At 44.8% G+C, this 24,089-nt stretch overlaps 2 protein-coding genes across 2 annotated transcripts in view; both read left to right on the top strand.

Annotated features, from left to right (window-relative positions):
* Nucleotides 1-1,403, top strand: part of LOC311103706 (vesicle-fusing ATPase-like) — a gene marked incomplete at both ends in the record, with an annotated part of 29,145 nt that extends 27,742 nt beyond the window's left edge. Inside the window, one exon of the mRNA XM_084145319.1 lies at nt 58-1,403. Coding sequence (XP_084001445.1) covers nt 58-100 — 43 coding nt within the window. The remainder of the gene's footprint in view (nt 1-57) is intronic.
* Nucleotides 1,404-12,944: 11,541 nt separating this feature from the next.
* LOC311103404 (thyroid hormone receptor alpha-like) overlaps nt 12,945-24,089 on the top strand; it is an 88,053-nt gene continuing 76,908 nt past the window's right edge. Inside the window, exon 1 of the mRNA XM_084144968.1 lies at nt 12,945-13,224. The gene's annotated coding sequence lies outside the window, so the exon portion shown is untranslated. The remainder of the gene's footprint in view (nt 13,225-24,089) is intronic.

Genomic DNA, 24,089 nt, shown 5'->3' with positions numbered 1-24,089 from the left:
CTGGTAAACCATCGTCACCTAAATTCTCCTCATCTCTCCACACGTCTGTCTCTCCAGTGAACGCAGCGACCGCAATGACCGCAGCTACAAGTTCGACTAGAGCTGAAGGGAGCGTCTGACCAAGAGACAAAAGGAGGAGAGGAGGACATCCTCTGTTCGTCATCAGTTCTCATCCAACCAATCCGAGAGGGAGAAGAAGTCGCCCCCCTCTCATCCACGCATGTTTCAGCGGCAAATGCCGTCATCATCCATCCATCCGACACTATCGACATATCACGTCACAGAAACCTATTGAAAATCATACTGTTCCACTATGTTGTCTGTATGAAACCCAATATGGATTGCAAAGTGCTGTCTTGTGCATTGTGCTATATTTAGCCATGTATGTTTTAGCTTTCTGTATTTACAGTACTGTGTATCTGTCTTGCTATCTATATTTATTCAAACCAGTAGATATATCAGTCTTAAAAACATGATATATGTATTATATATACACAGATTCATATGAAGCGTAAGTCATCAACACTATTTGAATATTCAAATGATAACATATACAGTGTAGTGGAAGTGAGAAGTGTCGTTTCGGGTGTAAATGTATTTCCCTCCATTATTTTTTTTCTGTACATAGTATATATAAAATGCAGTATATCATGGATTATTTCAAATCATTCTATTGACTATTATTGAGTAATATATATCAGTGTTGTTGTTAATCTCACCCCAAACTTGAAGATTGTGGTGTTGGATTATAACTTGGCTGTAGTCTGTCTATTATAGATGCCTTGTGTGTACGAGACCAGTGTTAAACAATTCAACACTTTTGAAAGGGTAAATGTTATAAAGAAACCTTTATTACTTATCAAATCAGCTCCACGTGTGACTGTGATTTCAATATTTTGTGTGTGCATGTGTGTGTATGAATAAGCATTGCTTCTGTGTGCCTGTAAGAGTGAGTGTGTTTGTGTCTGTGCTTAAGTACAGTATGTGTGTGTAATTGAATCCAAATTTGACCAGTCTTTTGTTGTGACGCATTTGTTAATTTATTACTTAATGTGAACAGTGCTTGTTGTCAAAAGCTATGTTTATGTTCTGTCAATTGACCATGTGTGTCAACATACAGATGTATTATTTCAATAAAAGCACAGATACACAAGGTAAAAACAACACCTATCTCTAGTCTCCATTTTTGGTTTAGTTGTTTGTGTGAAGGTTAGTTGTCAAACCAGCTCGAGCTGGTACTGTACATGTACAGTGCCTCCAGAAAGTATTTACACCCCTTGACTTTTCCCACATTTTGTTGTGTTACAGCCTGAATTTAAAATTGATTAAATTGAGATTTTGTGTCACTGGAATGATGTTTTATTTTATTTTTACAAATTAATAAAAAATAAAAACCTTGAGTCAATAAGTATTCAACACCTTTATTATGGCAAACCTGTCACACCCTGATCTGTTTCACCTGTCTTTGTGCTTGTCTCCACCCCCCTCCAGGTGTCGCCCATCTTCCCCATTATCCCCAGTGTATTTATACCTGTGTTCTCTATTTGTCTGTTGCCAGTTCGTTTTGTTTCGTCAAGCCTACCAGCGGTTTTCCCCTTGGTCCTGTCATTTTCAAGTTCCTGTTTTCCCGGTTTTGTCCATTCTGCCTGCCCTGAGACTGCCTGCCGTTCTGTACCTTTTGGACTCTGATCTGGATTACTGACCTCTGCCTGCCCTTGACCTGTCGTTTGCCTGCCCCCTGTTTTTGTAATAAACTTTTGTTACTTCGACACTGTCTGCATCTGGGGCTTCTCCTGAAACATGATATTACGAACTGGCCATGACTGACCCAGCAGACTCGGACCAGCTCCGCAACGCCATCTCCTCCCAAGGAGCCACCATTGGAAGGCACGAGGAGTTGCTTCGTGGTCTCATGGAAGGGTTCCAGACCTTGGCCGAACACATTGCTGGAGCAATTCCGCAGGTTGTCTGTTAGATAGCCTACCACAACGGAAACCTTCCAACCCCTCAGTAACCCGACTGTTAGCAGCGCTGCCTCCCCGGCCATCCCGGTTTCCCGAGAACCCCGCTTACCTCCCCCGGAACACTTCGCTGGAGAGTCGGGAACCTCTCGGGCATTTCTCGCTCAATGTTCCCTCATCATCGAGTTGCAGCCCTCCTCCTTCCCCTCAGACCGCTCTAAGATAGCGCACCTCATCACGCTGATGTCCGGGAGGGTTCTCGCCTGGGCTATGGCAGTGTGGGAACAACAGTCCCACACTGTTGTTTATGGACGCTACCCTGGTATGCTTCAGTCTGGAGGAGTTCATGCAGGAGGTAAAGGTTTTCGATGCTCCATTGTCCGGGAGAGAGGCTGCCCGGAAGTTACTCCAGCTTTGGCAAGAATCCCACAGTGTGGCAGACTATGCAGTGGATTTCTGCAGGTTGGCAGTGGAGTGTGCCTGGAACCTGGAAACGCTGTTCGACACGTTCCTGCACGGAGTATCGGAGGAAGTTAAGGACGAGCTTGCAGCCCGGGAACTACCGACGGATCTCGACTCACTCATCGCCTTGACCATTCGGATCGATGGACGACTACGGGAATGAAGGAAGGAGAGGAAGTCCGATTCCACCTCGCCTCCGAGGCATCCCGGAAGTCCCCGACGGCTCCGTTGCCGAGAGAACCCGAGGCTACCCAAGTTCCCCCGAGAGTCTCCGAAGTCTGCCGATTCACCTCTTCCCGAGTCAATGCAAGGCTCACCGGTAGGAACCTTGCATTGACTCACCGGTAGGAGCGAGTACTCTGGTGGGCCATACGGATAACTTTTCCTCTCCCCTTACTCGCACCCCCTTTCATGCTGTCGTGCTGTGGGGGAACCAGTCAATCTCTCCGGGTACTCGTCGACTCTGGGGCCGATGAGCGCTTTATGGACGCTACCCTGGCATCTGAGCTGGGCATCCCCACTCAGCCCCTCTCCATTCCCATAGATGTTAGAGCGCTGGATGGGCGCTCTATAGGCCGGGTCACCCACAATACCACCCCCATCAACCTACGAGTATCAGGGAACCACAGCGAGACGATCCAATTCCTGCTAATTAAGTCGTCTCAGGTTCCCGTGGTATTGGGTTTCTCTTGGCTCCAGCGACACAACCCCTTTATTGACTGGTCTACTGGTGCCCTCATGGGCTGGAGCCCGTTCTGCCACGCTCATTGCCTGAAGTCTGCGCAGCCTGCCCCGGGACGTCCTGGGGGCTCGGAAGTTGCCTCGGACCTCTCTGCCATTCCCGCGGAGTACCAGGACCTCTGGGAGGTGTTCAGTCATGCCCGGGCCACTTCGCTTCCGCCACACCGACCCATTACTGTGGAATCGACCTTGTCCCAGGCACCACTCCACCCCAAGGATGACTGTACTCGCTGTCGGGTCCGGAGACCAAGGCTTAGGAGAACCTACATTGAGGACTCCCTAGCTGCCGGGTTCATCCGTCCTTCTGCCTCCCCCTGCTTGCGCAGGGTTCTTCTTTGTGGAGAAGAAGGACAAAATCCTGTGCCCGTGCATCGACTACCAGGGCCTCAACGACATCATGGTGAAGAACCGCTACCCGCTACCACTCATCTCCTCTGCCTTCGAGCTGCTCCAGGGGGCCAACGTGTTCTCCAAGCTGGACCTATGGAACGCCTACCACCTGGTGCGGATACGGGAGGGGGACGAGTGGAAGACTGCCTTCAACATGGCCAGCGTTCACTACGAGTATTTGGTCATGCCATTTGGCCTTACCAATGCTCCAGCTGTGTTCCAGGCCCTGGTTAATGATGTTCTCCGTGACATGTTGAACCGGTTCGTCTTCGTCTACCTCGACGACATCCTCGTCTTCTCCCGCTCCGCCCAAGAACATGTGCTCCACGTCCGACAGGTCCTCCAACGCCTCTTGAAGAACCAGCTTTTTGTGAATTCCATCGCTCCACCATCCCCTTCCTGGGCGACATCATCGCTGCAGGAAGTGTACAGATGGATCCCGGGAAGGTGAGAGCGGTGGTGGATTGGCCCCAGCATATGTCCAGAGTACAGCTGCAACGTGTCCTGGGATTCGTCAACTTTTATCGCCGCTTTATCTGATGTTACAGCACCCTGGCTTCCCCCCTGTCTGCACTCACCTCTCCCAAGGTTCCGTTCACATGGTCCCCAGCTGCTGACCGGGCCTTCCAGGACCTCAAACACTGTTTCACCACTGCTCCCATCTTGGTTCATCCTGACCCGTCCCGCCAGTTCGTGGTGGAGGCCGATGCTTCGGATGTCAGAGTGGGGGCGGTCCTGTCCCAGCGTTCGGCCCTGGACCTCAAGTTACATCCCTGCGCCTTCTTCTCCCATCGCCTCAACACCACGGAGAGGAATTACGATGTGGGGAATCATGAGCTTCTCGCGGTGAAGATGGTGTTGGAGGAGTGGAGGCACTGGCTGGAGGGGGCGGAACATCTGTTCATTGTGTGTCCACCTGAGATCTGCCCCTCCTGGTGGAGTCCCGCAAACTTTCCCCCCGGTTTATCTGCCCTTTTCCCCATCTCCAAGTCATTAGCCCCTCTGCCGTTCGTCTTCCGTATACATCCCACTTTTCATGTGTCTAGGATCAAACCCATGTCTCACAGCCCTTTGTCTCCTGTCTCCTGAAGGTTCGACCTCGGGGCAGGGGATTCAAGTACCTGGTTGACTGGGAGGGTTATGGCCCGGAGGAGAGGTGCTTGGTCCCCGCTAGGGACATCCTGGACCCAGGCCTCATCGCTGAGTTTCAACGCCGGCACCCCGGTCAACCAGGTATGCGCCCAGGTAGGACGCCAGGCACCCCTAGTTTTGTTTCGTCAAGCCTACCAGCGTTTTTCCCCTTGCTCCTGTCTTTATCAAGTTCCTGTTTTCTAGTTTTGTCCATTCTGCCTGCCTGCCGTTCTGTACCTTGTCACACCACCCTGGATTATTGACCTCTGCCTGCCCTGACCCTGAGACTGCCTGCCGTTCTGTACCTTTTGGACTCTGATCTGGATTACTGACCTCTGCCTGCCCTTGACCTGTCGTTTGCCTGCCCCCTGTTTTTGTAATAAACTTTTGTTACTTCGACACTGTCTGCATCTGGGTCTTCTCCTGAAACGTGATCAAATCTAAATAAGTTCAGGAGTAATTTTGTCTCTTAACAAGTCACATAAGTTGGATAGAATCACATAATAGTGTTTAACAAGGCACCTATTGGTAGAAGGGTAAAAAAAAATGGACATTGAATATACAGAACTAGTCTGTTTGGTAACTTCGCTAATAGACCAGACACTAACTAGAGGTAAGAGACAGAACTAGTCTGTTTGGTGGCATCGCTGGTGGACCAGACACTGACTGGAGGTAAGAGACAGAGCTAGTCTGTTTGGTAACATCGCTAACAGACCAGACACTAACTAAAGTCTATTAATCTAAAGTGGAAGTTGGGAGAGTTATATTTGAGTGTTTCAGTGAAACGTGAGGGAGGCCCCGGTCTCTCGCTTTCCCCCAGATGCTTAGTTAATTTCATTCCGATCTCCTTTGCATTTGTAGCCTTTTCTGTAGCCTGTCAACTATGTGTCTGTCTATCCCTGTTCTCTCCTCTCCGCACAGGCCATACAAACGCTTCACACGGCGAGGCTGCTGCCACTCTAATCTGGTGGACACTGCGCGCACGACCCACGTGGAGTTCCAGGTCTCCGGTAGCCTCTGGAACTGCTGTTCTGCGGCCAACAAGGCAGAGTTCATCTCAGCCTATGCCACCCTCCAGTCCCTCGACTTCTTGGCGCTGACGGAAACATGGATTACCACAGAAAACACTACTACTCCTACTGCTCTTTCCTCGTCTGATCATGTGTTCTCGCATACCCGAGAGCATCTGGTCAGCGCGGCGGTGGCACAGGAATCCTCATCTCTCCCAAGTGGACATTCTCTCTTTTCCCCCTGACCCATCTGTCTATCTCCTCATTTGAATTCCATGCTGTCACAGTCACTAGCCCATTCAAGCTTAACATCGTTGTCATTTATCGCCCTCCAGGTTCCCTTGGAGAGTTCATCAATGAGCTTGACGCCTTGATAAGTTCCTTTCCTGAGGATGGCTCACCCCTCACAGTTCTGGGTGACTTTAACCTCCCTACGTTTGCCTTTGAGTCATTTCTTTCTGCCTCCCTCTTTCCACTCCTTTCCTCTTTTGACCTCACCCTCACACCGTCCCCCCCTACTCAAGGCAGGCAATACGCTTGACCTCATCTTTACTAGATGCTGTTCTTCTACTAATCTCACTGCAACTCCCCTCCAAGTCTCCGACCACTACATCGTATCCTTTTCTCTCTCGCTCTCCTCCAACACTACTCACTCTGCCGTCGCAACCTTCGCTCTCTCTCTCCCGCTACTCTCTCCTCTTCCATCCTATCATCTCTTCCCTCTGCTAAATCCTTCTCCCTCCAATCTCCTGATTCTGCCTCCTCAACCCTCCTCTCCTCCCTCTCTGAATCTTTTGACTCTCTATGTCCCCTATCCTCCCGGCCGGCTCGGTCCTCCCCTCTTGCTCCGTGGCTTGACGATTCATTGCGAGCTCACAGAACAGGGCTCCGGGCAGCCGAGCGGAAATGGAGGAAAACTAGACTCCCTGTGGACCTGTCATCTTTCCACTCCCTCCTCTCTACATTCTCTTCCTCCGTTTCGGCTGCTAAAGCCACTTTCTACCACTCTAGATTTCAAGCCTCTGCCTCTAACCCTAGGAAGCTCTTTGCCACCTTCTCCTCCCTGCTGAATCCTCCTCCTCCTTCCCCTCCCTCCTCCCTCTCTGTGGATGACTTCGTCAACCATTTTGAAAAGAAGGTTGATGACATCCAATCCTCATTAATTAAGTCAAATGACACCGCTGGTCCTGCTCACACTGCCCTACCCTATGCTTTGACTTCTTTCTCCCCTCTCTCGCCAGATGAAATCTTGCGACTTGTGATTGCCGGCCGCCCAACAACCTGCCCGCTTGACCCTATCCCCTCCTCTCTTCTCCAGACCATTTCCGGAGACCTTCTCCCTTACCTCACCTCGCTCATCAACTCATCCTTGTCCGCTGGCTATGTCCCTTCCATCTTCAAGAAAGCGAGAGTTGCACCACTCCTCAAAAAACCTACACTCAATCCCTCCGATGTCAACAACTACAGACCAGTATCCCTTCTTTCTTTTCTCTCCAAAACTCTTGAGCGTGCCGTCTATAGCCAACTCTCCTGCTATCTCTCTCAGAATTACCTTCTTGAACCAAACCAGTCAGGTTTCAAGACTGGTCATTCCACTGAGACTGCTCTTCTCTGTGTCACGGAGGCTCTCCGCACTGCTAAAAGTAACTCTCTCTCCTCTGCTCTCATCCTTCTAGACCTATCTGCTGCCTTTGATACTGTGAACCATCAGATCCTCCTCGCCACCCTCTGGGAATCTCCCGCGCGGCTCACTCTTGGATTGCGTCCTACTTGACAGGTCGCTCCTACAAGGTGGCGTGGCGAGAATCTGTCTCTGCACCACGTGCTCTCACCACTGGTGTCCCCCAGGGCTCAGTTCTAGGCCCTCTCCTATTCTCGCTATACACCAAGTCACTTGGCTCTGTCATATCCTCACATGGTCTCTCCTATCATTGCTACGCAGACGACACACAATGAATCTTCTCCTTTCCCCCTTCTGATAACCAGGTGGCGAATCGCATATCTGCATGTCTGGCAGACATATCAGTGTGGATGTCGGATCACCACCTCAAGCTGAACCTCGGCAAGACGGAGCTGCTCTTCCTCCCGGGGAAGGACTGCCTGCTCCATGATCTCGCCATCACGGTTGACAACTCCGTTGTGTCCTCCTCCCAGAGTGCAAAGAACCTTGGCGTGACCCTGGACAACACCCTGTCATTCTCCGCTAACATCAAAGCGGTGACCCGATCCTGTAGGTTCATGCTCTACAACATTCGCAGAGCACGACCCTACCTTACACAGGAAGCGGCACAGGTCCTAATCCAGGCACTTGTCATCTCCCGTCTGGATTACTGCAACTCGCTGTTGGCTGGGCTCCCTGCCTGTGCCATTAAACCCCTACAACTCATCCAGAATGCTGCAGCCCGTCTGGTGTTCAACCTTCCCAAGTTCTCTCACGTCACCCCGCTCCTCCGCACACTCCACTGGCTTCCAGTTGAAGCTCGCATCTGCTACAAGACCATGGTGCTTGCCTACAGAGCTGTGAGGGGAACGGCACCTCCTTACCTTCAGGCTCTGATCAGTCCCTACACCCAAACAAGGGCATTGCGTTCTTTCACCTCTGGCCTGCTGGTCCCCCTACCTCTCCGGAAGCACAGTTCCCGCTCAGCCCAGTCAAAACTGTTCGCTGCTCTGGCACCCCAATGTTGGAACAAGCTCCCTCACGACGCCAGGACAGCGGAGTCACTGACCACCTTCCGGAGACATTTGAAACCCTACTTGTTGAACCCCCCCCCCCCAAAAAAATTAATAAATATATATATATATATAAAACAAATGAAAATTAAAAATATACTCTAAAAATTTACAAATTAGATTTTTTATTATTTTTTTTATGGTAAAGTGGTTGTCCCACTGGCTATCATAAGGTGAATGCACCAATTTGTAAGTCGCTCTGGATAAGAGCGTCTGCTAAATGACGTAAATTTAAATGTAAAATGAATATCCCTTTGAGCATGGTGAAGTTATTAATTACACTTTGGATGGTATATCAATACACCCAGTCACTATAAAGATACAGGTGTCCTTCCTTACTCAGTTGCCGGAGAGGAAGGAAACCGCTCAGGAATTTCACCATTATGCCAATGGTGACTTTAAAACCGTTACAGGGTTTAATGGCTGTGATAAGAGAACTGATGACTCAACAACATTGTAGTTACTCCACAATACTAAACTAAATGACAGAGTGAAAAGAAGGAAGCCTGTACAGAATAAAAATATTCCAAAACATGCATCTTGTTTGCAACAAGGCACTAAAGTAATAGTGCAAAAAATGTGGCAAAGAAATTAACTTTATGTCCTAAATACAAAGTGTTATGTTTGGGGCAAATCCAATACAACACTGAGTACCACTCTAAATATTTTCTAGCTGCATAATGTTATGGGTATGCTTGTTATCGTTAAGGACTGGGGAGTTTTTCAGGATAAAAAAGAAATGGAATAAAGCTAAGCACAGGCAAAATCCATGAGGAAAACCTGGTTCCGTCTGCTTTCCACCAGACACAGGGAGATTAATTCACCTTTCAGCAGAACAATAACCTATAGCACAAGGCCTAATCTACACTGGAGTTGCTTACCAAGAAACCAGTGAATATTCCTGAGTGGCCGAGTTACAGTTTTGACATATATCTACTTGAAAAGCTATGGCAAGGCCTGAATGGTTGTCTAGCAATGATCAGCAACCAATTTGACAGAGCCTGAAGAATTTTTAAAAGAATAATGGGCAAATGTTGTACAATCCAGGTGTGGAACGCTCTTAGAGACTTACCCAGAAATATTCTCAGCTGTAATCGCTGCCAAAGGTGCTTCTACAAAGTATTGACTCAGGGGTGTGAATACTTGTGTAAATGAGATATTTCTGTATTTCATTTTCAATAAAACATGTTTTCATTTTGTCATTATGGGGTCTTTTTTGTAGATAGGTGAGAAAAAGATGGCCAGAGCATTTTTTATCTGGTCCAACCAGCTACTAGCCGCATACCAACAGCTACAATGTCTCAGAACTTTCCAGCTGGGCAGTAAGTAAATTAAATCATGCTATAGGCATTTGTTTGTGTAATAACTGGGTATTTGTGATAGGTTCTTCAATGTTTCATAGTTCTCTGACTACATACTACACAAGACCCATACATTCCAATGAGCTCCACATTCAGCAACTTGTAAGAGAGGATACAGTTGAAGTCAAGACCTAGGCCAAGATTCAATCCGACAGCAGGTTGTCGACAATGCAGCTTTTAAAGGCAATGTTTCCGCGTTCACAGGGGGGTCTCATTCATGCTGCATATGTCGGCTCAATCGGAAATTGCCTTTAAACGCTGCATTGTCAACAACCAGCAGTCAATTGCTACAATGTTTAAATTGTTGTACTGTACACTATACATTGTCCCAAATGTTTGTGTAAAGGTAATCTCTTAATATCTGTAACTGAGATTAAACAAACATGTGGATATTGTCAAATTTAAACAAAGGACTGACACAAATAAACAAACAGTGGACCACACCCCAAACTTTAACAGCACAGTTTAGCCTACACATGACCTTCAGGGACAAAGCGCTAATCTGGACAGGTGTACACTGTAAGGGCATGATTTTATACAATTTTAAATGTTCCCCACTAATAAGGGTCCCTTTGGGAACACTGACCAACTTTTTGTTTCCTACCCTGTCATACTATTATTTAAGGGCAGTCAAAAACATGATTTTCCTGTGTGTTATTTATATTTCCACAATTGTGAAAATGTTGATAATACCCTTTTAGTGTAAAAGCTGTTTGAAAAGACCACCTGAAAATTGCAGCCTGTTTTGGTGGGATTGAATTTTGGCCCACCCTGGTGACATCACCAGGCGATGAATTAGTTAATACACCAATAAAAAAGAGAGATCCAAATCTCTCTGCCAATAACAGCTAATTTTCAGTTTCCCCCTCCCCACTCAGACCACTCCCAAGTGTCACGTCTACTGCCTCTCCCCCTCTCCTGTGCTCTGCACCATCGTTACGCGCACCTGCACTTAATTATGGGACTCACCTGGACTCCATCACGTCATTGATTACCTCCCCTATATCTGTATCTCCTTCAGGGTCATTCCCCAGTTATCGTTGATGTTATGTTTCTCGTGTCCAGACACTGTTCTTGGTTTGTTCTATGTTTATTAATTATTAAACCCTCACCCTGTACTCAGTGGCGGCTCCTGAAAAAATTCTCAGGAGGGGCAATTTTTCTGATGATTTAGGTGACCTACACACATTTAAAAAAAGATATGTCCAGCAACAACATGAAGACAGGGGCAGCATATAAGTCAATACCAGAAGCATTTATTGACTGATCTGGGGAGATGGATTCCAGTTTCTGTGACAGATTATAAATAATCTCTGATGCCTTTGTTATATTAGCTTTTGGTTGAATGTACTGTCGTAGTAAATATATAATGTTATAGCTTGGTCTGACTAAAATCTTGTGCATGACCCATTTTGTGTTGGGCCTTTGTATTCAATACAATGAACAAGAGTCCTATCTTGTCAGCCTTGTCAGCAGGTGGCTAAGGATAACACCCACGCCATAGGTCTCTCAGTTCTTCCAACTCACGAGTTCTTGCCCTGAGGACACACACACACACACCCACACACACACACACACACACACACACACACACACACATCATCACTGATAAACACACACACACACACACACACACACATCATCACTGATAACAAACACACACACACACACACACACACACACACACTGATAACAAACACACACACACACACACAAATCCTCTTCTCTTAGGCTGAACATCTGAAGACAGAGAACCCGACTCAGAGCCAATGCAACAGTGACACTAGCCTGGAGGTGACATCGCCCAACTCATCAGGACCAATCAGAAGATCAGAACTACTAGATTCAACCTACTTCATTTTATTGTATAAAATGTCAGCACACAATGTTTAGGGGCTCTTCTGATAAACTCCCTACGAGTTTGACGAACGGGTCCGTGCACGCGATTCCAGATATCTTTACCTCTGAATAAACTGCCTTATATTATACAATTATCCACCTTGTCCAAAAGTCTCTACTTTTTCTCCGTTCTCCAGTAAACTTGTTTTATCAACAATAGTAAGGTTCAATGACACAGAAAGCAGTTCAATGTCGGGGTACAGAGTCGCTCTCTTACCAGGATCGCGGTCCGCTCTGACCAGGGTGAAGGTGGCCGGCTCCACCTCTCTGTCCGGGACTCTGTCATCCAGCCAAGTCTCCCAGCTGTATTGGGATTCCGCTGCCAGCAGCGTTTTCATTATTTAGTCCGTTCGTAGCGGGTATGTACACGATCAACAAGATCAGTCCAAAACCGAAGATCAGTCCAAAGCAGAATGTTTGCAGAATGTTTGTAAACTAAGTCTACAAATTAAAAACATAAAATAACGCCACACTGCAGGTCGCAACATAGACGCTGCTAGCCGCCATTGTCTTAGTTACGTTCAACGTTACGTCACGTATGACGAAAGCGCGTAAGTGCATGCACACAGACACCCATAGAGAATGTATTGAAAGCTTTGAAATGTGAAAAAAATAGATTTTACATGACAGGCTATGAGAGACTTCTGGGCGATTTTCAACCTGACTGAAATCGCCCAGAAAACGGGCCATTTGAAGCACGACTTTAGCCTGATTTGACATTTAGTGGCTGGCAGATCAGACGTGAACACTGATAACTGCTGTTGCCGTGATATAATTGATTAGAAAAAAAATCCCTTCCTTTTCCCGTTTGGCAGTGCGTCGCCCTATTGAACAAGCCGTCCCTGCCTGTACTTGCTTCTCGTCTCCCAGTGTCTGCGTTACACCAAGACAGTCCTAGCAAAATAATTGCTTGAAAAATTGCTCTTTGCTCAGATGCTATTTTTGTTTCTTGTTGACCAGTTTAATAAAAAAATATTACAGGAATGTACTTAATTATTACCCAGAAATGATTTGATATTGAGATAAAAACGGCTGCATTGGACCTTTTGAAATAAAACATTTCGTGTCACTGTGCATAATTCAACAAACAGTTGTACTCTATAGGGTTGTCCTATAGCTATGGGGTTGAACTGCAGCTTTAACATTGCCCTGTAGAGAGCAGTAGACATTTTGATAAAACTCTGTTGGTTTCACACTGCACGCAGTCATACTGTAAAGGGGGAGGGGCCTATGTAGTATTGCTGTATGTTACATTTCCCGGTCGTGGCAGCTGAACGTGAACGTGCTAATATTTCGACAGTGGAAAACCCGAGTATTAAGCGCTCATTTACAGTTTCTGAAATCGTCTGCTCAACGCAGCATGCTTACAGATGGTTAACGTTTGACGTCTGATAAGTTCTAAACTGCGCTGTGCGTGAAATTCCTGACCGCGAGCTATCGTATGACTACCACCGGTAGCCAGGGAGGCTGGTTGGATTTGACACTTGTATCCGTCCGTGACTGTCACCGAGAAGGCACCTATTCGTCTGCGGCAAGGTGAGTGCTGCTGTCCTCATGTCAACTCGAGCTGTAAAGCCCATACGAATGGTGTCCGTTCATTACTAATGTTTCAATTCTTAGCAGCAAGGTCAGTCTGTACAGTCAGACATAATCTGGAATGCGAGGCAACACTTTGCTACCACAGTTTGGCCTCGTTTTGTAGACGTGAAAAGAGCGCTTAATCACTCGGTGGCTAGGCAACTTGCGTGGATACTGTAACATTGTGAAACTGTTTTGTCACGGGGTGGCTAGGCAACTTGCGTGGCTACTGTAACATTGTGAAACTGTTTTGTCACAGGGGGCGTGTGATCCTGACATAGCCTAATGAGAACATTAGTAGTCTAGTTATTTTTGATGCAGTGCCTTTCATATTAATGTCTTCCCAGTGAAATGTGTTTCTGGTTTGCGCGGTCAAAGTAAACATTCCTTTGGAATGACATCCATAGCTTTGCCATTGGGGTTGTTGTGAACGTGGAAAGCCCTAGGTACTTATAGAATGATCATTTTAGCCTACATGAACTGGCGTCCCTATTTCCCCCCCCAAATATAAAAATATTGGAACATTTAAAACTACACCAAATATATTCTGGTCACCTATTGATTAACCTCTTTAGGATCGGACCCTTTTTCAAAATGTTCGCCTAAAATGACATACCCAAATCATCTAACTGCCTGTGTGTAGCTCAGGACCTGAAGCAAGGATATGCATATTCTTGATACCATTTGAAAGGAAACACTTTGAAGTTTGTGGAAGTGTGAAATTAATGTAGGAGAATATAACACATTTGATCTGGTAAAAGATTATACAAACAAAAAAACATGCGTTTTCAAAAAATGTTTTGTGCCATCATCTTTGAAATGCAAGAGAAAGGCCACAATATATTGCAGTTAAGGCGCAATTTAGATTTTGGCCACTAGATGGCAGCAGTGTGTGCAAAGTTTCAGATAGATCCAGTGAAGCGTTGCAATACTGGACTATGTTGTATCAAGTCTGCCCAAATGTGCCAAATTGGTCAATTGATACATTTTTCAAGTACATAACTATAGAGAACATACACAATTATATGGTAATACAAAATGAAGGTTTACACATTCTCTGGAATGTCATACATGATGGATCATTACTTATACACTAACTTTCACACATCTAGATGACCGGGTGGGGTGGGTGTGGAGCCAGAGACAGCAGGGGTTCAAACTGTAGAACCCAGTTCCTACATTTGAATATAAAAATTGATTTTATCAAACAAAACTGTGCTACATTTTCTCTGGGACCCTTAGGATGACAAATCAGAGCAAGAATGTAAGTACATTATTTACCTTCAGAGGTGAATGTATCAAACCAGTTGCCGTGATAAGTTTTTTGTTGTTGTGCACTCTCCTCAAACAATAGCATGGTATTTTTTCACTGTAATAGTTACTGTAAATTGGACAGTGCAGTTAGATTAACAAAAATGTAAGCTTTCTGCCCATATAAGACATGTCTATGTCCTGTAACGTTTGCTGTTACTTACAACAGTCATGCTAATCACATTAGCGCACGTTAGCTCAACCGTCCGGTATACGGGACACCGATTCCGTAGAGGTTAAAACACACTGTTTTGCAATGAAGTAGCCTCAGCAGCACTCTGTAGGGTAGCACCATTGTGTAGCCGGAGGACAGCTAGCTTCTGCCCTCCTCTGGGTACATTGACTTCAATACAAAAATAGGAAGCTCTTGGTTCTCACCGACTTCCATAGTATTTATGACAACTTCCAGAGGACGTCCACCAATCTTCCAAAATTAAGGAGAAGCGAGAGTGAGAGAGAGAGCTATATTTGGTTGTATTTTTTTAAACTTTCACTTAGCTAGCTGAATGCAACTAGCTAGTTTAGCCTACTCAAACACCTGGCTCAAACAGAGAGGGATGTTATGTTAGCTAGCTGGCTATGGCTATCCAACACTGGAACTCTTCCAAGTCAAGGTTTTATTAATTTATTGCCACTGGGGCCCGCCAGTGTAACTGCTCAATTGCGTTCTGACTGTACAATGTACTGCATGATTGTAGCAGGTTTTCTAATGTGTTAGTTCCAGTAGCTATGTTGACTATGAGGTGACCACGATGTAGGCTGTGCGTAGCGGTTAGCACTCATGATATGGTTTGGCTTGAAAAGTTTTTTTTGCCTGGTCACAGACAGCTGATGTGTTGTGCACTGAAGTCCACAAGCGAAGGGAAAAGGTGAGAGGAGGAGAGCGCAAAGATAGCATCATCACTTTGCTCCTTCTAGAAACTATGTTTATATACAGTGGGGGAAAAAAGTATTTAGTCAGCCACCAATTGTGCAAGTTCTCCCACTTAAAAAGATGAGAGAGGCCTGTAATTTTCATCATAGGTACACATCAACTATGACAGACAAATTGAGAAAAAAAAATCCAGAAAAATCACATTGTAGGATTTTTAATGAATTTATTTGCAAATTATGGTGGAAAATAAGTATTTGGTCACCTACAAACAAGCAAGATTTCTGGCTCTCACAGACCTGTAACTTCTTCTTTAAGAGGCTCCTCTGTCCTCCACTCGTTACCTGTATTAATGGCACCTGTTTGAACTTGTTATCAGTATAAAAGACACCTGTCCACAACCTCAAACAGTCACACTCCAAACTCCACTATGGCCAAGACCAAAGAGCTGTCAAAGGACACCAGAAACCAAATTGTAGACCTGCACCAGGCTGGGAAGACTGAATCTGCAATAGGTAAGCAGCTTGGTTTGAAGAAATCAACTGTGGGAGCAATTATTAGGAAATGGAAGACATACAAGACCACTGATAATCTCCCTCGATCTGGGGCTCCACGCAAGATCTCACCCCGTGGGGTCAAAATGATCACAAGAACGGTGAGCAAAAATCCCAGAACCACACGGGGGGACCTAGTGAATGACCTGCAGAGAGCTGGGACCAAAGTAACAAAGCCTACCATCAGTAACACACTACGCCGCCAGGGACTCAAATCCTGCAGTGCCAGACGTGTCCCCCTGCTTAAGCCAGTACATGTCCAGGCCCGTCTGAAGTTTGCTAGAGTGCATTTGGATGATCCAGAAGAGGATTGGGAGAATGTCATATGGTCAGATGAAACCAAAATAGAACTTTTTGGTAAAAACTCAACTCGTCGTGATTGGAGGACAAAGAATGCTGAGTTGCATCCAAAGAACACCATACCTACTGTGAAGCATGGGGGTGGAAACATCATGGTTTGGGGCTGTTTTTCTGCAAAGGGACCAGGACGACTGATCCGTGTAAAGGAAAGAATGAATGGGGCCATGTATCGTGAGATTTTGAGTGAAAACCTACTTCCATCAGCAAGGGCATTGAAGATGAAACGTGGCTGGGTCTTTCAGCATGACAATGATCCCAAAAACACCGCCCGGGCAACGAAGGAGTGGCTTCGTAAGAAGCATTTCAAGGTCCTGGAGTGGCCTAGCCAGTCTCCAGATCTCAACCCCATAGAAAGTCTTTGGAGGGAGTTGAAAGTCCGTGTTGCCCAGCGACAGCCCCAAAACATCACTGCTCTAGAGGAGATCTGCATGGAGGAATGGGCCAAAATACCAGCAACAGTGTGTGAAAACCTTGTGAAGACTTACAGAAAACGTTTGACCTGTGTCATTGCCAACAAAGGGTATATAACAAAGTATTGAGAAACTTTTGTTATTGACCAAATACTAATTTTCCACCATAATTTGCAAATAAATTCATGAAAAATCCTACAATGTGATTTTCTGGAATTATTTTTCTCATTTTGTCTGTCATAGTTGACGTGTACCTATGATGAAAATTACAGGCCTCTCATCTTTTTAAGTGGGAGAACTTGCACAATTGGTGGCTGACTAAATACTTTTTTCCCCCACTGTATATACTGCATTCTATTCTATAATATGTTTCTGTATCTTAGTCCATGCCGCTCTGTCATTGCTTGTCCAAATATGTATATATTCTTAAATCCCATTCCTTACTTTTTTGTGTTTATTGGGTATATGTTGTGTAATTGTTAGATATTACTGCACTGTCGGAGCTAGAAGCACAAGCATTTCGCTACACCCCGCTATAACACCTGCTAAACACGTGTATGTGACAAATACAATTTGATTTTATATAGTGTAGTGCCTATGTTATAAATAGTATTGGTTTCAAATCTATTTTAAAGTTACAATTATTTTTTATTTCTCATAGTCGTCCATTTGGGAGAGATTGACAGTTAAATCATCGTATACACCAGACCCTAAAAAGGGACATCGACCTATTTCAAATTTGTAACCATGGTGAATATAGGATCTTATAAATACTCCTTTCTGGCAGTTTTTAAAGGGAATGCCCCATTTTTAGACCAGAGCTGTGTTCGAATACTCATACTAACTACACTATTTGTGATGTAAATTGAGTGTATAGTATGCTTATTGGCCATAGTATGGATATAGTTAGTATGACAAAAGTTCCCAGATGTCGTACTACATTCGCCAAAATACGAAGTATACAAGCAGTGGACACTTTTCGTGCTTTTAGGGCCCATAATGCAATTCTTCAGAAAATGGGTGTGGCTTCACGTTTTCAGATTTGAAGAAAATGGCAGATAATATGCAGCCAAAGTCCAACGAGAGCGGATATACAAATTCGTTGCTTTAACTAATTATGACAAATGTTAAAATGTTGAGCAATGTAATAAAGTAATTACTTTTCAAATATGTTACCTTACACGTTATGTTGGCTGACAATTTGTTAGCTACGCTATCCTTACGAACCGCATATCATTACATCCATTATGTACCGGTATGTTAGCTAGCTACCTAACGTTAGTTGGCTACTAATGCATCGAAACTTGCCAGTGTATTAACTATATGCTATCTAATTAACTACCCAACGTTTATTGACTTCATTATTCCTGCAATTGCGTTCTCAATGGACATTCGGGGGTGTTCGTAATTTTGCTCTGGCTATCTACTCCGATTTCAGAGCACTCTCGTCTGAGTGTACCTATGCCAGAGCTCAGAATAACTGTTGCATTTATGAACGCTCAACACCCTTTGATTATGGCCGGTGTCAGTAAACGTCGGTAAAAAAGCGTAATTAAATTGTTGCCAGCAGCACAGTTACAGTCACCAACGCTCTAGATAACATGAAAACAGCCTAACCAGCTCTGCTAGGGCGAGTAAAATGGTCAGAGTGAGGTGTTCTCTCATTTGTGTCTGGAAGTAGCTAGCAAGTTAGTCAGTTAGCTTGGGTGCTTGACTGCCGTTGTGAGGTCAGAACGCTCGGATCAACCCTACTCCTCGGCCAAATCGTCCAGTGTGCGCTCTGAATTTATAAACGGACAATCTGACAACGCTCTGAATTTACGAACGCCCAGAGCGCACTCTGGCATTCCAGATTTAATTTAATAACACACCCCAAGTCGTAAAATGTCTAGCTAGTAATTTGTTATGCCAACAAGTTAGCAATAGGTTGCTCAACTGAAAGGATACTGTTCGTTTACAGTATACTACAATGAACTAATAGTATATAGTATGTAGTATATGCTCATTAAGTATGTAGTATACAGTATGTTCTCCCCTGAAGGATACACTTAATCACGCCACTCCTTCTCATGGAGTTAAAATGGAATGGCTGGTGAAAGAAGCATGGTGAAAAGAAACTCCCATTAGCTCATGCTTACACAGATCCAATGCTGTCCAGCTTCTCATGTACAGGGTGAAGACAGGGACAACTGATCCCAAATCTGTTGTTTTGCATGGAGAGTAATTGGAGTGGAAGAAATCTCTTGATTGGGTAAACCCTGTTTTCCCCGCTCTGCATTGGGTAAACCCTGTTTTCCCCGCTCTGCTCGGCTTGCCCTGCTATATATAGATTTTAAGCCGGTCATCAGAGTTAAAGGATAAGTTCACTATTTTACAACTTGATGTTAGATGGTTCCTCACCCAGAAAGTAGTCTATGGGCCAGGGGAAACTGTAATCCATAGTTCGGTTCTCTTTAAACAGCCACCAAATGTGAGTTATAGATCTGTCATTCTTATTGGAAGCTAGTCTAAGAAGCGGTAGATCTGTAATGTGAGCACTGTATTTATTTTTGTGTCTTTAACTTTCGGTTTTGTACACCAGCTTCAAACAGCTGAAAATACAGTATTTGTGGTTATTGGAAATACATTTCACATCGGTTTAGATGGTACAATGATTCTCTACACTACATTGCTTGTTTTGTCACATAAACTGAAATTAGGCGAACTATTCAAATTTGAACAACCAGGAAATGGCAGAGCGATTTCTGCATATTGCACCTTTACAAGTGGCCATAAAAAAAATAGAAAAAACATGCTAACATGCCCCCATCACTTGATTTTTAGCTAGCGGTGGCTAAAGTTAGCTGCAGTTTTTAACTGCTGTTTAATGAATACTTAACCATGTATTTCAGTTTCTCCTGGCCCATGGACTACTTTCAGGGCGAGGAACCATCTAACAACAAGTTGTAACATTTTGTTTATTTATTTTGAAACAACTAATTGACCGATGTCTGTTCAATCACTTGATTTCCATTTAGTACTTTTTTTTGTGAGCTCAACGCACCATTTCTTTAGAGAGAAATCCTATCAAGCACGAGAAACATCAAATCAAGAACGAACTGTGGGATGCTGTAGGGAGTTGTAGTTTTCAATAGGCAAATAGTCAACCAAGTTTAGCGTAGAACATTTGGTAATTAACTACAATGACCGGAATCCTTTGCTCCTATTCTTCCCGGCACCGCACACAGGCTGCATCAACTATGACAGACAAAATGAGAAAATCACATTGTAGGATTTTTAATGAATTTATTTGCAAATTATGGTGGAAAATAAGTATTTGGTCAATAACAAAAGTTTCTCAATACTTTTTATATACCCTTTGTTGGCAATGACACAGGTCAAACGTTTTCTGTAAGTCTTCACAAGGTTTTCACACACTGTTGCTGGTATTTTGGCCCATTCCTCCATGCAGATCTCCTCTAGAGCAGTGATGTTTTGGGGCTGTCGCTGGGCAACACGGACTTTCAACTCCCTCCAAAGATTTTCTATGGGGTTGAGATCTGGAGACTGGCTAGGCCACTCCAGGACCTTGAAATGCTTCTTACGAAGCCACTCCTTCGTTGCCCGGGCGGTGTGTTTGGGATCATTGTCATGCTGAAAGACCCAGCCACGTTTCATCTTCAATGCCCTTGCTGATGGAAGGAGGTTTTCACTCAAAATCTCACAATACATGGCCCCATTCATTCTTTCCTTTACACAGATCAGTTGTCCTGGTCCCTTTGCAGAAAAACAGCCCCAAAGCATGATGTTTCCACCCCCATGCTTCACAGTAGGTATGGTGTTCTTTGGATGCAACTCAGCATTCTTTGTCCTCCAAACACGACGAGTTGAGTTTTTACCAAAAAGTTCTATTTTGGTTTCATCTGACCATATGACATTCTCCCAATCCTCTTCTGGATCATCCAAATGCACTCTAGCAAACTTCAGACGGGCCTGGACATGTACTGGCTTAAGCAGGGGGACACGTCTGGCACTGCAGGATTTGAGTCCCTGGCGGCGTAGTGTGTTACTGATGGTAGGCTTTGTTACTTTGGTCCCAGCTCTCTGCAGGTCATTCACTAGGTCCCCCTGTGTGGTTCTGGGATTTTTGCTCACCGTTCTTGTGATCATTTTGACCCCACGGGGTGAGATCTTGCGTGGAGCCCCAGATCGAGGGAGATTATCAGTGGTCTTGTATGTCTTCCATTTCCTAATAATTGCTCCCACAGTTGATTTCTTCAAACCAAGCTGCTTACCTATTGCAGATTCAGTCTTCCCAGCCTGGTGCAGGTCTACAATTTTGTTTCTGGTGTCCTTTGACAGCTCTTTGGTCTTGGCCATAGTGGAGTTTGGAGTGTGACTGTTTGAGGTTGTGGACAGGTGTCTTTTATACTGATAACAAGTTCAAACAGGTGCCATTAATACAGGTAACGAGTGGAGGACAGAGGAGCCTCTTAAAGAAGAATTTAAAGGTCTGTGAGAGCCAGAAATCTTGCTTGTTTGTAGGTGACCAAATACTTATTTTCCACCATAATTTGCAAATAAATTCATAAAAAATCCTACAATGTGATTTTCTGGAAAATTTTTTCTCAATTTGTCTGTCATAGTTGACGTGTACCTATGATGACAATTACAGGCCTCTCTCATCTTTTTAAGTGGGAGAACTTGCACAATTGGTGGCTGACTAAATACTTTTTCCCCCACTGTACATACAGTATTAGAGCTATACTTCCCGAACTGTCTCTATCCCTCTCATCGCTGTGTTAGTGAGGGAAAAAAGTATTTGATCCCCTGCTGATTTTGTACGTTTGCCCACTGACAAAGACATGATCAGTCTATAATTTTAATGGTAGGTTTATTTGAACAGTGAGGGACAGAATAACAACAAAAAAATCCAGAGAAACGCATGTCAACATTTTTATAAATGGATTTGCATTTTATTGAGGGAAATAAGTATTTGACCCCTCTGCAAAACATGACTTAGTACTTGGTGGCAAAACCCTTGTTGGCAATCACAGGCCACCAGGTTTGCACACATTTCAGGAGGGATTTTGTTCCACTCCTCTTTGCAGATCTTCTCCAAGTCATTAAGGTTTCGAGGCTGACGTTTGGCAACTCGAACCTTCAGCTCCCTCCACAGATTTTCTATGGGATTAAGGTCTGGAGACTGGCTAGGCCACTCCAGGACCTTAATGTGCTTCTTCTTGAGCCACTCCTTTGTTGCCTTGGCCGTGTGTTTTGGGTCATTGTCATGCTGGAATACCCATTCACGACCAAACACGGCGAGTTGAGTTGATACCAAAGAGCTCCTTTTTGGTCTCATCTGACCACAACACTTTCATCCAGTTCTCCTCTGAATCATTCAGATGTTCATTGGCAAACTTCAGACGTGCCTGTATATGTGCTTTCTTGAGCAGGGGGACCTTGCGGGCGCTGCAGGATTTCAGTCCATGGCGTAGTGTGTTACCAATTGTTTTCTTGGTGACTATGGTCCCAGCTGCCTTGAGATCATTGACAAGATCCTCCCATGTAGTTCTGGGCTGATTCCTCACCGTTCTCATGATCATTGCAACTCCACGAGTTGAGATCTTGCATGGAGACCCAGGCCGAGGGAGATTGACAGTTCTTTTGTGTTTCTTCCATTTGCGAATAATCGCACCAACTGTTGTCACCTTCTCTCCAAGCTGCTTGGCGATGGTCTTGTAGCCCATTCCAGCCTTGTAGCCCATTCCAGCCTTGTGTAGGTCTACAATCTTGTCCCTGACATCCTTGGAGAGCTCTTTGGTCTTGGCCATGGTGGAGAGTTTGGAATCTGATTGATTGATTGCTTCTGTGGACAGGTGTCTTTTAATTTTCATCATAGGTACACGTCAACTATGACAGACAAATTGAGAAAAAAATATCCCGAAAATCACATTGTAGGATTTTTTATGAATTTATTTGCAAATTATGGTGGAAAATAAGTATTTGGTCACCTACAAACAAGCAAGATGTCTGGCTCTCACAGACCTTTACATTCTTCTTTAAGAGGCTCCTCTGTCCTCCACTCGTTACCTGTATTAATGGCACCTGTTTGAACTTGTTATCAGTATAAAAGACACCTGTCCACAACCTCAAACAGTCACACTCCAAACTCCACTATGGCCAAGACCAAAGAGCTGTCAAAGGACACCAGAAACAAAATTGTAGACCTGCACCAGGCTGGGAAGACTGAATCTGCAATAGGTAAGCAGCTTGGTTTGAAGAAATCAACTGTGGGAGCAATTATTAGGAAATGGAAGACATACAAGACCACTGATAATCTCCCTCGATCTGGGGCTCCACGCAAGATCTCACCCCGTGGGGTCAAAATGATCGCAAGAACGGTGAGCAAAAATCCCAGAACCACACGGGGGGACCTAGTGAATAATCTGCAGAGAGCTGGGACCAAAGTAACAAAGCCTACCATCAGTAACACACTACGCCGCCAGGGACTCAAATCCTGCAGTGCCAGACGTGTCCCCCTGCTTAAGCCAGTACATGTCCAGGCCCGTCTGAAGTTTGCTAGAGTGCATTTGGATGATCCAGAAGAGGATTGGGAGAATGTCATATGGTCAGATGAAACCAAAATAGAACTTTTTGGTAAAAACTCAACTCGTCGTGTTTGGAGGACAAAGAATGCTGAGTTGCATCCAAAGAACACCATACCTACTGTGAAGCATGGGGGTGGAAACATCATGCTTTGGGGCTGTTTTTCTGCAAAGGGACCAGGACTACTGATCCGCGTAAAGGAAAGAATGAATGGGGCCATGTATCGTGAGATTTTGAGTGAAAACCTTCAGCAAGGGCATTGAAGATGAAATGTGGCTGGGTCTTTCAGCATGACAATGATCCCAAACACACCGCCCGGGCAACGAAGGAGTGGCTTCGTAAGAAGCATTTCAAGGTCCTGGAGTGGCCTAGCCAGTCTCCAGATCTCAACCCCATAGAAAATCTTTGGAGGGAGTTGAAAGTCCGTGTTGCCCAGCGACAGCCCCAAAACATCACTACGCTAGAGGAGATCCAAAACATCACTGCTCTAGAGGAGATCTGCATGGAGGAATGAGCCAAAATACCAGCAACAATGTGTGAAAACCTTGTGAAGACTTACAGAAAACGTTTGACCTGTGTCATTGCCAACAAAGGGTATATAACAAAGTATTGAGAAACTTTTGTTATTGACCAAATACTTATTTTCCACCATAATTTGCAAATAAATTCATTAAAAATCCTACAATGTGATTTTCTGGATTTCTTTTTCTCATTTTGTCTGTCATAGTT

Source organism: Coregonus lavaretus (genome assembly GCF_964263955.1).
Source record: "Coregonus lavaretus genome assembly, chromosome: 28".
Taxonomy (NCBI): Eukaryota; Metazoa; Chordata; class Actinopteri; order Salmoniformes; family Salmonidae; genus Coregonus; species Coregonus lavaretus.
Note: the sequence above shows the minus strand (reverse complement) of the source record. Positions and strands in the feature narration are given on the sequence as shown.